The following is an 18,200-nucleotide window of genomic DNA, read 5'->3' as shown; positions in this document are numbered from 1 at the left end:
GAATGACTATCATCAACAAATCAACAAACAACAAGTGCTGGAGAGGATGTGGAGAAAAAGGAACCCTCCTGCACTGCTGGTGGGAATGCAGACTGGTGCAGCCACTGTGGAAGACAGTATGGACTTTCCTCTAAAAGTTAAAAATGGAACTTCCATTTGACCCTGTGATCCCACTTCTAGGAATATATCCCAAGAAACCAGAAACACCAACTAGAAAGGATATATGCACCCCTATGTTCATAGCAGCACAATTCACCATAGCTAAGATTTGGAAACAGCCCAAGTGCCCATCAGCAGATGAATGCATTAAAGAACTGTGGTACATCTACACATGGAATAATATGCCACTATAAAAAATAAGGAACTTTTACTATTTTCAACAGCATGGATGGAACTGAGAGCATTATGCTAAGCGAAATAAGCCAGTTGAGAAAGATAAGTATCACATGATCTCACTCATGTGGGATATAATGATCAACATAATTTGATGAACAAGAATAGATCCAGAGACAAATGGCAGGAGAGGTGCGGAGGGGGGTGGGGGGCAGTTAGAGAGCAACCAACGCACTTGTATGCATGTGTATGAACATAACCAATGGACACAGACACTGGGGTGGGAGGGGCTTTCCTGGGGTGGGAATGGCTGGGGTGTGGGGGGAGTTCAAGAGGGGAAAAAGGAGACATATGTAAAACTTTAGACAATAAAGAAAAAAAAAGATATATTAGTATCTAGAGACTATCTGAATTGCATAGGTTTTGTTTCTGTTTAATAGTTTAAATATCAGCTATAGCTGTAATTCCTGAATGCTTATTATATGACAGGTACTATTAACACTTTGAATCATCTAATTTGATTTTTAATGAAAATAGCATTTTAATATAGGTAATATTGTCACTATCCATTTTATAAATGAGGAAACTGAGGCTTAAGAAGACTAAGTAACTTGTTCATGGAGATATAGTTAAGTATTAGTGAAGGTGAGATTTTATGCTGAGTCTTAACCACCATACTATGACTGTTATATATCAAATACACAACTTTAAGTCCTGCTTTCCACATTTAACATTTTTGAATAAGCCTTTTAAAATCTGAACTTTAAACTCTTCTTTTTAATGCTTATGTAATATTTCACCAAATTGTTATAACAATATTTTCAAACATTTCTCTATTATATTTAGTCTATTTCTATATTTTCCTATTTTAAGTAATATATTGTATTAATTCTTTATGTATAGAACTTTAAAAAATACATTTAGCATTACTTCCCTAGAATATAATCTCAAAATTTGGCATAGTGATCTTAGATCAAAGGGTATGAAAACATTTTTTGAGAAGACTACCATACTTTTACTTTAATAATGAAGAAATAAGCTCATTAATTCATTGATATATTTAACACATTTATTGCATTCCTCCTACGTCCTAGGTACGGTACCTGTGATGCCATTATGAATATTTGATTCACTTTCCTAAAGGTTATTATGGTTTAGAGGCTGTTAAACTGAGCTGTGCCTGAAATGAGCACCTTGTGTAAATTATATGTGGTTAGGAGTTGTAGGAGAGTGACACTCCGAGCAATATCAAAATGGCATCAAACATGAACATTTTTTCTTCTTGGCCAATCTGTTAGATGAGATATTTTTTGGTCATTGTTTAATGGTTACTTCCTTGAGTACTAATGAAGTTGGACATTTTTCCATATGTCCATTAATAAGTTGTTTCTTCATTAATAAGTTGTGAAGTATCCTTTGTTATTTTGGTACTAATTATTTATATAGGGTAGATTTTTGGTGTATTGCATTTGTAGTAAATAATTGTAATCTGCTTTGGTTTAAACTTTTTTTTTTTTTACTTAGGTAAGTTTTTTTTTTTAACATAGTCTAATCTGCCAGGCATTTTCTTTCTAAAATTTTTTTAGAAATTTTAAGCTTCAGAAGTACACTTGACCTCTCCATAAAACACACAAATAATTAGTTACAGTTTTCTTTATTTTTTTGTGTTGTATTTTATTTGTATTTAATTCCATAATACATCTGAGAATAAAAGGAGCACAACCCGAGGGATCAGTGCAGCTGCTCTTTGAGCCTGCCCTTGCTCTCTCTCTCCAGGAGTGTACTTTCACTTTAATTAATCTTACCATCAATGCTTGAACTCTTCCTGTGTGTGTCTCTGAATTCTTTCCTGGGACACCTCAAAGAACCTTCTTCCTCTGGTGACACCCCATGATCCCTTCAGGCTGGGTGATTTCCTGGAAGAGCTCCGTGTTATATTTATAGCCATAGTTGTAAATTACAGCTAAAGGAAACAGATTCAAATCAGCAAATAGAAACACACATAAAGTAAAAACCCAGCTGCACACTCGTAGGTGTCCTTTCCCAGTGGAGTTACATGGGGATGTACTTAATTCTCCCAGCAACAATAACTGCCAAGATGAATGAAGTGTGGTCATCCAGGGAAGCTGAACTGAGCTTTGGTCTCTAGAGTCTTATTGGGGGTCACTTGTAGTTTTGTTAGGGGTCAGTCACATAAGCCTGCAGGACTAGACGGTTGGCCTCAGCTATTCCGACTTCAGACTCCAGCTCCCCCAAGCAAAACACAGGTGCTCACCATAAACATATCTGGTCAAAGTGGGACAGCGTAGGCCACAGCCCCAGGCATACAAAACCTCTACCAGGCAGACTATTCCAGAGCTTATCTTCCAGGAGCGGATGACAGGCCTTTCTTTGGAATGTGCAGGGTTTGCCTAACTTGGAACTGCTGAGGTAACCGTGGACTTCCTAGTGGTTGTGAGGAATAAGTGAGTTAATCCATGTCACTTAGAACAGTGCTGGCTCATGTAAGCAAATAAATAAGGGTCAGCTATAGTTCCTTCCGGTGGTGTTCTGTGAGCAAATGAAGCGGGTTCATGTGGAATGCAAAGAAGTAGACCTGTTCCATGGATCTTACGCCGATGATGTAAGTCCTCAAATTTGGAACGATGGGCATAACCAACGTGTTATGTTAGCTAGGGATGCTTTTGTAAGAGAACTTCCTAGTAAAACACTGGCCCTAACATTGTGCCCTTCTGTCCTTCACAGAGCTCTGAAATCAGCAAAGCAAAACTGAAGAGCAGAGCTGTTTGAGGAATACAACAAGAGAGCAGGTACAAGAGTGATTCTTAGTAACTGATACATAATATTCATTCAGATGGATGAATAATTCAATCTTATAGCCCCTATTATTTAAAAAAATATTTTGCAAATTTATTGTCTTACAATATGTGTGATTGTGTGTTATAGTGGCTGACCATATTCTAAAGATGGATTGATTTCTATGAATACATTAATCCAGTGGTTCTCAACCTTCCTAATGCCATGACCCTTTAATACAGTTCCTCATGTTGTGGTGACCCCCAACCATAAAATTATTTTCGTTGCTATTTCATAACTGTAATTTTGCTACTGTTATGAATCTGTAATTTTGCTACTGTAATGTAAATATCTGATATGCAGGATGTATTTTCATTGTTCGTGACCCACAGGTTGAGAACCGCTGCATTAATCAATGTCAAGCGTTTTCATTAGGCTAGGCCTAGACATAAATGTAATGTAATTATTAGTATTTATTATTAAATCAGAACATATTGATTAAAGGCTTGTTATATGGCAAACAGTCCTCTGTGAGGTATTTGGTGATTTTACAGAACTGACCAATCTGATGGGCCTCAACCTGTCCTGTCCTCTGGTGCTTACAGTGGAGGTGACATGAAATAAACAAGCAGGTATCAATGTATGAGTGAAAACTGTGATTAATGCTGGAAGGAGAAATAGCAGAGTTCTGTGGGAGAACATATTGGGTGGCAAGGGAGGAGTCTACTGTGGACTGGCTACACACACAGTATTTTTCTGGAAGATGACATTGATCTAAGAGTTGAAGTATGAGGAAGAGAGTCCCAGACAAATGAAACAGCATTGAATAAATAAAATGATTGAAAAAGGGGGAAAGTAGCTGTAGCAAAGTCTCAGAGGTAGAGAGAGACATAGGAGGAAGCTGGGTGGAAAATAGGATGAGAATGAATATGGGAACTGGCCTAGGCCATAGGGTCTTAACCCCTTCCCCGGCAGAAACGTGTATACTTGTTTTCACAAAATGTTCTTTTTCAGTCGTCGACGAGTATACTAAGAAAATATGGTAAAAAAATATGGTTTATAGGAAGATGAGATACAAACTGTTTTCATAACCAGCATCAAAAATACTATATAGAACCAAAATAAAAAAATTAGTCTGAAAAAGAAACGTTTTTAACAAAAAAATTGTTGGGGAAGGGGTTAATGGCCATGGTAAGAGACAAGCTCTGCCTGGCCACTTTCTGCCCTTGGCATTTCAGTGCAGTGTTATCTGGTCTTCTCTACTGGTCCCCAGAATATAGATGCTTTTAAATCTATCTCCAACCCTACCTTCTTTCATCTGCTGCTAAAGCATGGTGTAGATGTGTTATTATTCTGCAAAGAGGTTCTCAAATGTGTTCTTCCTCTGGACACTGGTTCCATGATGTGTTCTGCATAAAATGGTTTGGGGTCAAGAAAGTTTGAAAATATCTGAATACTTTAACACTCTCAGGAGCTTTAAATGCACATTAACATATTAAAAGTTCTGAGTTCTAAAATAAATACGTATATGATATAGGTATACCTATGTGTATATGTATGTCTGTATGTGAACCATAATTTTACTTGAGAATTTGCAAAACTATTGCCAGGTTAACATTAGGAAGTATTTTAAAAGTTTCTTTCTTGGAACTATGTATTTTAAGAAGTTCCTTATACTCCTGAGGCCGGCCTGCTTTAAAGTAATTGACTTATTTTATGGCTCTGCACATTAAATTATAATAGATAATTTCCTAGAATCTAGATAATTCAAGCCAGAAAAAAAAGTCTGTTTGCTTCAGTGGTTTAGCTTTTTCAGGCCGAAGATTTTTCATGATGTGAATTATATGGTGATTTGCTTCAAAGTCTGATTATACTTTACATGTGACAATAGAGCCTTAAGTACCAACAGGGAGCACCAGAGTAAGAGCTTACTAAGTAATTTTCAATATCAATATTAGTAATATTTGTTCTCTTACACAAGAAAACCACACAAAAAAATACTGTTTGCATCTCAGCTGCTCTGAATCAGTCCTTTCCACTGAGAAGGCAGATTCTTCTTGATTTGTAAAATTCTCATAAGTTAAAAAATAGTTAATGTGAGAAAAATGATTTGGAATAATGCCTATGTGGCACCTGAGAATGATTTGATTTGATATAAAATTCGAAGATTTTGTATTTGCAGCAATAAACGTTTCAAGGCCCAGAGTCTGAGAGTTAACCTATACTTACTTCAGAAGAAAGGTGCTTAGCATCTGTGATGGAAAGGGCATTGACTATTTAAGATCAATCCAGTATCTTTCAATTCAGTTAACTATTATTCAAACATAAGAAAAAAAATCATGAAAAATTCAGTAGGATTTCATAACTTAGGGGAAAAAAAGCCTGTTTCATCCCCAGAAAGACAAAAGACAGCTGTCCCTTAATTACTGCTCTTGCCATTTGCTTTCTGTTAGAGATGTGTTTCAAATTTGGAATCTAATTAGACATCTTAACTGAAAATAGATTAAAAAAGAAAAACAAGGAAAAAAGAAAAAAAAAGACCAACGTGGAACATAGAAGTAAGGAGATAAATAGAAATGGTAATATTCCAGCCAAATTGGATAATCACCTATGTTCAAATGAGCTGGCCCCTGGGGCAACGGGCATGAAGTTGAACTTTTACTGTTTCCTCTTTCAGAGGAATTTTCTCAACCAAATGACAAGTCTTTTTAATCTCTATACATTGTAATTTTCAGGGGTCATATTTTGCTCTGTGTAAAAACAGTGGTTTTAAAGTTTTGAGGACTGAGTAGTCCCAGCCCCTTAACTTGTTCCCTATCTGTACAAATTTTCTCATCATTCTCCATGTCAATAAACCCATCTCTAAACCTGAATTTCTAAATCCCATTTGCAGTGTGGTTTCTCTCTTATTTGTCTTTCGACAAGACACACTGACTGTTATGTAGTAGCAGATCTAAATATATTAAGTTCTAGAAAGGAAGAAAAGAAGAAAGTAAAAAGGAAACAAAGCTAAATTTGAGGATATGTATTATAATATCTAGCACAGACTATTGCAAATAGTAAACTGTTAGAGGTTAGTATTTGCAATAGTCTATGCTTATTGATTCTGTACCCTGGAGGCAAAACCTAAAATCTTGGTACTCAAGCTATTTTTTTCTCGTAGATATTTTGGATTCTCTCTCCAGATTGTCAACCCCACTTAAGGACATAGCGACATACTTATGAATTACAACACTCCATATGCTGTTAGGCATGATAGTTGCTCAATTAGTACTATATTTGTTTAATTGAATGGAGCTGTGAACTAATAGCGCCAGGAAGTTGGATCACCCAGCTTGTTCTGTTCCCTGGTTTACAAACTCCCTTCTAACATCTGAAGTTCAGGCAACAGCTCGGGATTCGCCAATCAGAGCCTTTCCACGTGGTGATAGCGCGCCCACATCCTGCTGCCTCTCCAGTGCACTCTGCTCCCATCACACTAGTTCATTTCCTGTTATTTATGCCGATTCTACAGGGTGACTTTTTGTCGTGGCCTGCATTGCCTCCATTTTCAGTATTTTTTCCCCTGTTTATTTTTTTCATCCCTCCTTCTTTTCCCTCTCTTCTCTCCCTTCCCTTAATCGATCCCCACATTTTTGAAGTACACATCTCTTAAAGTCCGATCAGATATCTCCTCCATGAAGCAGTCTCAGGTATCTCCTGAGATTATTATCTTACCCCCTTTGATTTTTTTGTTTTGTTTTCTGTTTTGTTTTCAGGTACTATTCCTGTTCTCCATCTGTGATCCTGACACTGAGCCAGTGAAAGCCCAGCCACCTATATTAATGGCTATTTCCTTCTATCCTCTATCCTCTATCCTGTTACCTTTATTTAAAACAAAAACAAAAACACCCCGGGAGTGGACATCTGGCACAGTGTGCTGCTTGCTTCCACACTGGTGTCTGGGTTATTGGTGGCATGAGCACCAGGCTGCAGTCACATCAGCTGTCCGAGCCCGGTTGGCTTTCTGAATGTATCCTTGGTTCTGGCTGCTCTGTCTCTCAGAGCCAGAAGCCTGGCTCTGTACCGATGGTCTAGGTGCTCAATTCCCAGAACACACTGCATCCCTTTCCCTATAACCTTAGGTACCTCCCCCGATTTATGATGTGGATGCACAGGTGATGCTGGGCACTGTCTCTCCACAGAGCCTTGTTCCACTGCTTCCTTATTCCAAACCCCAAGCCCAAGGGAGCCCCTATTTATCAATGCCTTTAGGCTCAAACTTGAATTTATCAAGGAAATTGTAGTAATTTGGATCCTGGCCAGGTGGCTTAGTTTCTTGGCGCATCATCCCATACACCAAAAAGGATGCAGATTTCATTCCTGGTCAGGGCACCTGCCTTGCTTGTGGGTTCAATCCCCAGTTGTGGCACATTCAGTAGGCAGCCAATCAATGTTTCTCTCTCGCATCGATGCTTTTCTCTCTCCTTTCCTCTCTCTAAAATTCAATGGAAACATATCCTCAGGTGAAGATTTAAAAATCTTAGTAATTTGTATTCTTAGCTCCTATAAATTAATATTTCTTTCCCAATTTATTTTTCTTAGTCTTTCATGGAGCAGATTTATTTTTGCTTCCTTTTATGTCTCTGCATTCTTCTTGATTAATTCACATTAGTTGTTATCAAAGCAGACCAATTGTACCTCTTTTAGGGTACTTCTCCATTAGTCTAGCCATGTCTAATAATAGTAAATATTAATATTAATAATGCTAGTTATATCTATTAACAACGTGCTATATCTTCTAATATTTTTGTTTTATGTTTACTATTTAAAACCTACACTGTGAAATTCACACATTTTGATGTACAGTTCTAGAATTTTTGCCAAAGGTAAACAGTCATATATTCACTATCACAATCAAAGTCCAGGACACTTCATCCTCCCAAATTCTTCGATGTTCTACCCCTTTATGGGCAATGTCTGCTGTGCTCCTCCAACCACCAGGAACCACTGATCTGCCCTCTGAGTCTGTAATTCACCTTCTCCAGAATGCCATGTGATTGGTCACACAGGATGTTCCCTTTGAGTCTGGCTTCTTTGCCTACCCTCGTATGCTGAAGGTTCACATTATGTTCTGAAAATACTTGCATGATTTTAACCCTTTTACATCTGTCAGAATTTTATGGTGTATGTAAAAAACAAAACAAAAATAAAATAAAAATGAAAAATTAAGGTCTGCTTTCAGGTCAAAACCACAAGAAAAACAGAGAGGAAAATGAAAAACTCACTCTCATGTGGTTTAAAATTTCTCCAAGTTTTAGCTCCTCATCATTCTCCTGCTTTTGCTTATTTTTCAAAATCCCCAGGTAGCTTGTTTTTGTTTGTTTGTTTGTTTTGTTTTTGTTTTTTTTTTGGTGTGTGTGTGTGTGTGTGTGTGTGTGTGTTTACTCTTAATCAATGTGGATACAGCATTTAGTTGCTTTGGTCTATGGCTGCTAAAAAATGGAACACCTGAAAACTTCTCATATACCCATTCATTTCTCTTCACAATTAATTAGACATATTAGCATGCTCACCATGTGTGATGAGGAAACCAAGGGACAGTATGGTTAAGTGAATTGCCCTATGTTCCAGCATAAGTGGAAGAGCCTCGGCTGCCTGGATTCATAATAGGCCTCTTAGCCACTTTGCTATACAACCTCTCTCATGCTAAATTACTGTAATAATAAGTGCTTGTGAGAGGGACTCAGATGTGCATACTAGACTAACGCGGAGTTAAATGATAAAAGAAAGACCCAGAACGGCAATAAGAGATTGTCAAATAAAATCGCATTTATTAAGTTTCCAGAAAAGGGAGCAAAACCTGGTAGAGAAATTCTCAAAGTAGTTCACTAAAAGGAAAAGAGCCAGGGAGTGTTAAGTACTAAACTTGGTGGGGTGGTGAGAGGTGGGTGTTAAGGGTGGGAGGCAGGCGGGAGAGAAGGGTGTGGGGGTGTGCGTGTTACCTGGTGGTGCTATTTAATGATGGAAAATGAGTATTTTGGCAATGACAGGATATATATGGAAACATTTTCATTTACAACAGTACATCCCGTATAGTAGATGCTCAGTAAATACATGTCCCATGAATTGATGGTTACGGTATTTCCTTTTCTTCTCCTTATTCCTGGGATCAAAACAATCCTAAAAGTTGGAGAGCCTCAGCCTGAGATTGAGAAAATGGGAAACAAAGAAAGAAAAGTCCACATGGGTTGTTTTATTCAGTATTTAGGCATAAATTAATAGCATACTTTTCACATAAAAGCTGAGTTTGAATATCATACTGCCTCAATGGCAATCCTTCTTATACTCCCCATGATCACAGAATGTCAGCTCGGGTTACAGAGAATATTTAATAAAACAATCCATGCTTAATTCTCTCTCATTATTGATGTTTCTATCTCTCTCTCCCTCGCCCTTTCTCTCTGAAATCAATAAAATATATTTTTAAAAAACACAACAAAATAAACAAACAAAAATCCATGCTTTTCTCTAGTTCCATGAGAGGCACAGAGAAATGCTAGATGAGTTTGCAGATGGAACAATGGCTTGGAACTTCACTGCTCAGCCTTATTCTTTTTGTAGATATTGTGCCAAATTCAAATTTAGGAATTGAATTTTTTTTATTACTTATTGTTTGTTCTTACACTGTAGTGCAGTATTATTGGATAATATTTTAAGGTAGAATGTGTCAGTGGGTACATATTAAAGGAGTGTAAGGAAACTTCTGGTAGTGAAAAGTAAAACTCATAAACCGTATGACTGAGGAAACTTAGCTATGGCATATTATATTCCTTGTAGATAACCTCAGGCGCTCTGTGAACTTCTCTGGAGAGCTAAAGTGAAATTAGAATAATCACATATATACATTTATTCTTGCCTGTCATAATAAAAGGCAGAAGATAAAATTTTAATTAAACTCATTATCTGTCTTCCTTTGAAATTTCAAATTTCAAAAGAAAATGAGCAATTAATCATCAGAAACTATAGATAATTTAGTTCCTACTAATTGAACCTGAAATGTATCATCATAAGGAATTCAATCAGTCTGCGAATTAATAGATGATGTCTGTATTAGAAATGCCCCGCGGATATAATCAGCTCTGGTTTCAGTTTTGCTTGAGCACATGGTATTTAACAGGCCTTGGATATGTGGGTGACAGTGTTCTTAAGGTTTTTGAATCTTTGACGTTGCTGAGGCAGCACTTCCTCAGAGCACTCTTATTTAGTAAAAGTGAAAAAAATCAACCTTCCACCAAATGAAAACACTCTCTATACGTCTCTGCTTCTCAAGCTAGGCTTGAGACGGGCTGCTTGGAGTCATTGTGTATGGAATACGCCATTGCTAAATGAAATTTATCAGAAAACAACCCTGTTATCTTAAGTGTAGACAATAAACTCCTGTCTTTAACTTCATTTTTCAGATGACAGTAAAGGGCATTAAAAAAGTGCCCAGGCATCTAGTGAATTGCTATATAACCCCCTTGTACTAGCTTTTTTAAAAATTCTTTTTAAAAATATATTTTACTGTTTTCTTACAGAGAGGAAGGGAGAGGGATAGAGAGTTCGAAACATTGATGAAAGAGAAACACTGATCAGCTGCAACCAAGGTTCATGCCCTTGATCGGAATTGCACCTGGGATCCTTCAGTCCGCAGGCCGACGCTCTATCCACTGAGCCAAACCGGTTAGGGCTGTACTAGCTTTTAAAACCTTTGCTGTGCAATAGCAATTTTTGTTTTTTAAAGTAGATTTGGGGCTTGAGATCAGGTTTTATAAGTTTTTCTTAAGTAAACAAAACCCATGTATCACATGAAGTATTTATAGAAGAAAAAGATTCCATGAGATCAGTCTTTTCTGAAACATCCCATTTTCATTAATCCTTTAGGTGACATAGGAGAAGCACTCAAGAGTGCCACACTGAAGAGAAGGGCACAAAGCCCACCTCAGAACACAGACCCTCTCTTCAATCCCCGTGGGGCCATTAGCAAGCTGCGTACAAGGAGCTCTTCTGTCCCATTTCTGGGCCTGTGTGTTCTCATACCCTAAATGGGATGACCCTGATTCCTTAAAGTCTCTTCAATGCTGTATTCTCTTGAAATATATCATCCTAGTATTTTAAAGGTAGACATATATAACCAATCTGTTGCAAAGGGATTCTTGAGATCAAATCAAGCATGCTTCCCACCCTCACTTTGTAATTCTTCAGGATGCTTTCATCTTTACGACCAACACAGAATTACTTGCTCACGCATCAGATGGCTGACTAGCTGTATTCCCAAAGTTGGTCCAGGTGCCTCACCCCTTCCCGCACCCGCCCCCCCACCCCGCCCCAGGACATCAGGTCACTGTGGGAAACAATGTAAATTCTGGCTCAGATCTGATGCGGTGTTGAGGCAGAGCCCTCTGAGTTCTCAGGATTATGGGTTGCCTTGTCACAGGGATCCAAAGAGACTCGATTTTATTTTTTGTACTAGTACAGTGGAGACCAACATTGTTCTTATCCCAATTTGAAACAGTTGAGCGACAGACTGATCTCTGATTTATAATGAACCAAAGGCATAGTCCCTCTGCTTGCTGAATGGAGTTCTCTCCATTGTGCTTTGTGTTCTGTCCTTTTGAACATCAAGATTTTGCTACTTTCAATGATCATTTAATACTCATCACAATTTGAGGTTATTACTTTACTGGACTGTGATCTCCACAGCCCTATGATTCAAAGAAGCAAAGGAAGAAAATATTTTTCCTTTGTTAAGTATCCAGAATGCTGGACCTGGAGAATTGGATGCATTCAATCATTAGTTTCCATTTTCAAACTTCAATTATTTAGAATTTTTATTCTTGATTTTTTCCATGCTGGCTGTCCACTGAAAATATATTCATATCAAGACCAGGGATGAGTATGTCTCCATCAGAAATGACATTATAAATGGAATTATAAAAACATCTATCATGACCTGGTTTTCTTTTCCCTGGTTCTGGTACTTAGGCATTAAATGCTATATTGACAAACTATAGGTTTTCCAAAGGTCTTCCTTTTAAGAAAAAAAAAGTAACATAAATGAAAGCATAAATAAATGTCTCCTAGACCTCCCTTCTTTCTCTCTGCCCATTGCCCTAATTTCTTTCTTAAGGGATAATAAAAGTGTATAAGTTTTGGTAGGATAAAATTAAAAGACATGGTAAAAAGAACAGAGAAAATGCTCTGAAATCAGACACTCAAGTTCACATCCGTGGTTCTGTAATTACAACGTGGGTCCTGAAACGAATTACTTTTTAACCTTCAGTTTTTCACTGGTAAGGCTGGAGTTAATAACTTAAATTTGTCATGAATATTAATTTAATGCTTATAGAGTGATGACATAGAGCATGGCACATAACATATACTCAGAAAAGGCATGTAAGTCCTTAGAAAATTTGGCTAAAATGAACTTCAGAAGTGGTGGTGAAGAAAACTTTATGAAGACTGGATGGGTATCAGTAGAGCCCCTTGGAGTTGATATTTATAGGGAGCAAAGGGAAGTGTATGATGCTAGTCAATTATATTTTATTGAATTGGTTCTCTTGTCACCATCCCATCCCCTTCTCCCTATTTCATTGTGTCACAGTAGTTTGAATGGCTTTGTGCCCTAAAACCCACAGTCCAGACATTTTCAGCAAAATTTCTGGACAATGCTCCTGCATGGATAAACAATAAGTCACCAGTTCTTATTGTGAGCTGCTCCAACACTTATCGGAGTGTGGCATGCCACGACCTGGCTCTGTTTAGCCCCGGAGGCACCTGGGTCTAACCTGCCAAGAGCTGGGTAGACTGCCAAGAGTCAGGCAGCGGAGTTGAGGCTGGAGAGAGCAAAGATAAAATGAAGTACGAGTGGGGATGGAATCTAGGCCGGGTTAAGACTGAGTCCATCACCAAGAGGCCAGGTAGTAAGTGAGAGAATAGGTAGGTATCAGGGGCCCCCGGCAGATACTGAGATTAGGAGCTCCTGGGAAGAAAGGAGCGCTGGAGGTTCGGTGTGAGTCAGTGGCTGAAGAGACTGAAGTCCAGGCCAGGATCCATGAAAGCTCCTGCCATCCGTCGAGAAAGTCTGGCTAAGTGACATGGCCCTTTAGTCCATATCAACATTTTTTAAAATATGCTAGAACTCCTTCTCCTCTCCCAGTGTACAGATCTGGAATCTGGTGGTCCTCTGTGCCTCAAAGTGGTGCCTCTCAATCTTGAATGTGCACAGGAATCACCTATGCTACGAGGCAGATTCTAATTCAGCAGATCTGGGTCTGGATCAACTGTCTGCATTTCTAACACCCTTAAAGGGAATGCAGACACTGCAGGCCCAGGGACCACATTTTAAGTGGCAAAGCTTTAAAAGGCTGTTGCTGTTTGGTCTTGCTAAATCCACGGGTCTTCTGTTTTGTTTCATGTCAAGGCTACTTCCTCAGGGCAAAGCGGAGAAGAGCATTGCCAGCTGGTTCAGAACTGAGCCCCCGTAGCTGGACTTTTGATAAAACTGGAGTCCTGACAGCTCTCATCTTTTTTCTTCTGTGACAAAGCAGATCCTCACTGAATTTAATATTGGTAACAAAACCATACTGAAGGCCTGGACAAATTCAATTGTCTCTGATGCAATTGGTTTTCCTGGGCAGAAATGTTGCCCCTGAGTGCTAATCCATTGCTCTGACAGGAGCTATCCTCTGCCTGGTCAGGGGCCTCGTGAGAAGCCAGGAGGACTTGACCTTAAAAAATTCCCAATAGTTGTTGTGGTTTTTTTTTCAGGTAAAATATCAAATTTGTCAATTTATGTCCATTCTTCTCAAAGGCAACCTTTTCCCGAAACCTTTGTTTTTATTCTGCGATTGTTATTGAATGATATAAAATAAGGGTAGAGAGAAGAGCCTAAGAATAGGGGCCTAGTTGCAAACCTTTGAATATAATTATTCTGTAGTGGCAATAGCCTCCCAAGTACCCTGACATTCCCCAGGAGGGAAGATGAGCAGTGAAGACAGAGGTGAATCCCCATGTGGGTCATAGCCCTGGTTTTAAGGCTCCTGTGCTCCCCCCTCCCTGATCACATCTCCCAAAACCCTCCTCCCAGGCATCATAACTCATCACGCATTTCCCTGTGATTGCACCCCTACATACTATAAAATTAGAGTATTATGTTACATGTTTCAAAGCTTTCTATAAGTACCATCATCCCCTCCCCGCCCTCCTTTAGCTCCTCCTCACTCTTCCTCCTCTTTTTCTCTATACTTGGTTTGTGGAGTTAATCAATGTTGATATGTGAAATGACAATCCATTTTATATAGAATGAACAGACAGCAATATATTTATCTACTTTCTTATTGCTGAGAGTTTAGCCTGTTTTCAATATTTTATTATTAGAAGTTGAGTTGCTGTGAACCTCCTCTGTGTCTTGGTATGTGTTTGCAAGAATTTAGAATATAGCTTCAAAGTGGAATTGCCGTTCAACTTTACTCAATATTACAAAATTATTTTCCATTGTGGTTGGAACACCACAGTGCATAAAAGTTTATATTGCTCTAAATCCTCATCAATATTTGAGGTTTTGAGACTTCAAAATGTTTACTTATTGATGGTTATACACTTACATTTCATTTGGTTTTAATTTGTATTTCCATGATAACTAGTGAAGTTGAGGCTCTCTTAAATTGTTTCTTGGCAATCTGTGTTTGATATTTTTGAAGTACCTACTTATATATTTTGATAGGCTTTTTTTCCCCCCCATTGGGTTGTTTTGCTAACATTTTAAATATATTCTGGAGTCTAAATCTTTATCAGTTATGCTTATTACACACATTATTTCCTTTTTCTGCTTATTTTAGGTTTAATTTGCTCTTTTTCTAGTTATATGATAAAAGCTTAGATCATTGATTTGAGATCTTTTCTAATATAAGCATTAATATAAACTTTCCTCCAGGTATCTTTTAATTGGTAGGGCAGGGATTTCATTCTGATTCAAATATGTGCATATATGTATATATTCTATGAATAACCACTGAATATGTAAAATTATTTAGAACTGTATTGTTTAATTTTCATATATTTGGGGATTTTCCAGATATTTTTTGATTTCTAGTTTAATTTTATTATGGTCAGAAAATATACTTGTTTTTATTTTAATTCTTTTAAATTTGTTAAGGTTTATTTTAGAATTAAGATATAATCTTAATGAATTGCTCATATATATTTCAAAAAAAAATCAGTATTTTGTTGTTGTGGGATGAATTGTGTTAAAATGTCAATTAGGTCAAGTTGTTGGCAGTATTGTTTAGTCTTCTATATCCTCACTGTTTTTCTGCTTACTTTTTTTTTCTCCATTACCGAGAGAAAATGTATAACATTGTGGATTTGATTTCTCCTTTCAGATTTGTATGTGTGGCTCCATTCTCTCTAAAATTGAAGTTATTTTTCAGATACTGAATAGCTTTGAAAGGATTATGTTATGCTTAAAATTGGACCATGTTAACAAGTCCTTTTAGGCATCTCACTTTAATTCTCTCCACTCACCTCCAAATTACACACACCCACACATAGAGTTTATATTATTTTATTGATTATTCACCATTAGTGTACAGAGTTGGGATTTTGTTAGGATTCATTCATATTACCTTATTTAGGTCTCCTTTTCAATCTTTAAGGTGACTGATCAGAATTGAGGGTTGAGTCTTTGGTCAAGAAATAGTAAAGTTAACCAACTCCTGTATCTAAGTCCTATACATAGCAGTCTTCCACGGATATCACCCCCACTAATGTTCATGCATTTGTCATGGGTACTGGAGAGAATGTGGTTCAGTGACTACATGCCCTTATCAGAAAGACTATTAAATTTAAATAGTCAAAAATAAATTAGAAAGCACTGTATTAATTCAAAATACAATCTTAAAATTGACAGAATATGGTGCAATGGCCCTTTACCCCAGCAAGTATTCCTTGTTATATCTTTAGCAGCGAATGTGTGTTTATCTGCAACTTTATTGTATTATTTTCTAAAGATTCAAGATGCTTTCTGGATTTAATTTTTGCCAGATGATCTTACAAACTAGAGCTGAATTATAAATTAAGTTGCTTTGTTAAGAACAACAAAGAGTAAGGCTGTGGATTTGTGTAGTTGGAGACTAAATTAGTATTCCAAACCCAAACTCTATTGCTGCAATCTCATTAAACAGCATTGGGTAGACATTTAAAGATTTTATACATTTTAATTCAACTGGTCACTTGGTTTAAAACTACATTGATTTTTTTCTATTTAATTTTTGGTCATGTATATCATGCTAGATATCAAAATGCATTTGAAACTTGGAGGGTGTCTGTATTAACAGGGTATTAAGTTCTTGGAAAGGTTCCTTTCCCCATGCTAATTTTTATCACTTCGCTATTGCTTCCATTTCCCCTTGAGCTTTAGCTTTTAAGGATTATTATTCATTCTTTTCAACATCTACCTCGATCATTAAACAATTACACCTTTATCAGGCAGAGCAGCAGGAGACTCTGTGGATAATGATGAGGTTGGAAACGCCCCTGCACAACCTGTTGGCTCATCTTGGAAGAAGAATGTCATGCCAAATTATCTTTATGTGTTCATGAATAATGTCCTAACAAGGATGGTTGGAGAGATGAGTATAAAGGGCAGTTCTAATGGAAAGAATGAAAGTAATATTCACTTTGGCGAAACATTATAACGCCTCGACAAGATGCTGTCTGTCCTTGCTGCTAAATTAGGTGCATTTAAGTTAGCATCCTCTGTAGCTATCTGCTATTTTGCAGAATGAACTAAAAGAGAAAGAATATACCTTTCAGGATTTAGAACTCCCTCATATGACCATAACGTAATTGCAGGGAAAATAGTCATTTAACCCAGAGTTCCTAGTGTATTAACTGGGTGTATTGGTCTTGAATGTAGAAGTGGTATAGGCAGGCAGGTAGTTATAGTCTCTACCCACCTTTAATTCTTAGCTTTCAACTGCACTCTAGAGTAACTGACATTTTTGCTGTTGATGTTTCCTCAATGCAGAATTTCAGAGTGGGATATCAGGTCTTTAGTGTGAAGATACGTCGATACTAAACCAAGAATCATTGGCAGTGACATTTGGACACGAAATATTAGAAAACTAAAAAGTAAGCAGCTGTGAAGGTTGATCATGGAAATCAAAGAGGAAGGCACATCAGAAGAAGGCCAGCACTTCCTTCCCACACCGCAGGCCGATGAGAGTGGGGACTTCCACTTGACAAGTAAGTCTGTGTGTGACCCTTCTTGGAACTCTGACAAACACACAGAAACTGGGGTTCTAACAAACGGCATAAGATTAACAACATGTTTTCCCTTTGCACTGCTTCTTTTGTTGTGAGTCTATGAAATGCTTCTTATCTCTTATCATCTTTTATGAGATGGATGATAGTCCATGAAACTGTTAAATATCAAATGGTAGAATCAACGTTGCTAAATGTGTATTAAGACACTAATACTTCTTAAGTACCCCTTCTATTTAGCATTTGTATAATCTCATGTGGAATTATTTTTTTGGAACATGACATTTTCCCCTTTAACCCAAGGACTAAGTGGAAAGCTTTAGGGTGAAATGGCTGCACTGCTGTCACTGCCCTACCTGAGAGCACCAAGTCCCATAGAGAGCAAGCTTGGAGACTTGGGCAAGATTTACATATGAACATTACAATCGGGATTTGTGCTTCTCGCATAATTAAAATCGTTGGAAGAATTATATGTTTTTCTCCCATGCTCAAAATTCCAGGGTTCAGGTTTTATTGTTTAGCGTGAATTGTGTCCTTTCTTTACTTTTCAGAAGATTCTTGTTGCCCAGTTATTAACACTGGCAAACATATGCCTAACCTCTCATTTAATTTACATTATAAAAATAATCCTTAGAAAATGGTATTGGTTGGATGCATTTTTTGAGAAATTTGGTTGTCAGAGCTTATAGCAGAGTTAATTGTTAATAACCTTTTTAAAAATCTACACTATTCAAAATGCACAAAGGCCTACCTAATGATTGTCACTTTAACCTCTCTTGGAAAGT

General features: G+C 37.5%; 1 protein-coding gene across 3 annotated transcripts in view; it reads left to right on the top strand.

Moving 5' to 3' along the window:
- Window positions 1-18,200, top strand: part of INPP4B (inositol polyphosphate-4-phosphatase type II B) — a 464,775-nt gene that overhangs the window by 155,454 nt on the left and 291,121 nt on the right. For all 3 annotated transcript variants that reach the window (XM_006766076.2, XM_006766075.2, XM_006766072.2), the window contains exons 2-3: window positions 3,079-3,143; window positions 17,180-17,397. In XM_006766076.2, the coding sequence (XP_006766139.1) occupies window positions 17,307-17,397 (91 nt within the window). In that variant the 5' untranslated portion in view covers window positions 3,079-3,143; window positions 17,180-17,306. The remainder of the gene's footprint in view (window positions 1-3,078; window positions 3,144-17,179; window positions 17,398-18,200) is intronic.

This window comes from Myotis davidii, unplaced genomic scaffold, assembly GCF_000327345.1.
Source record: "Myotis davidii unplaced genomic scaffold, ASM32734v1 scaffold436, whole genome shotgun sequence".
Lineage (NCBI taxonomy): Eukaryota > Metazoa > Chordata > Mammalia > Chiroptera > Vespertilionidae > Myotis > Myotis davidii.
This window is presented reverse-complemented; position numbering and strand designations above follow the sequence as displayed.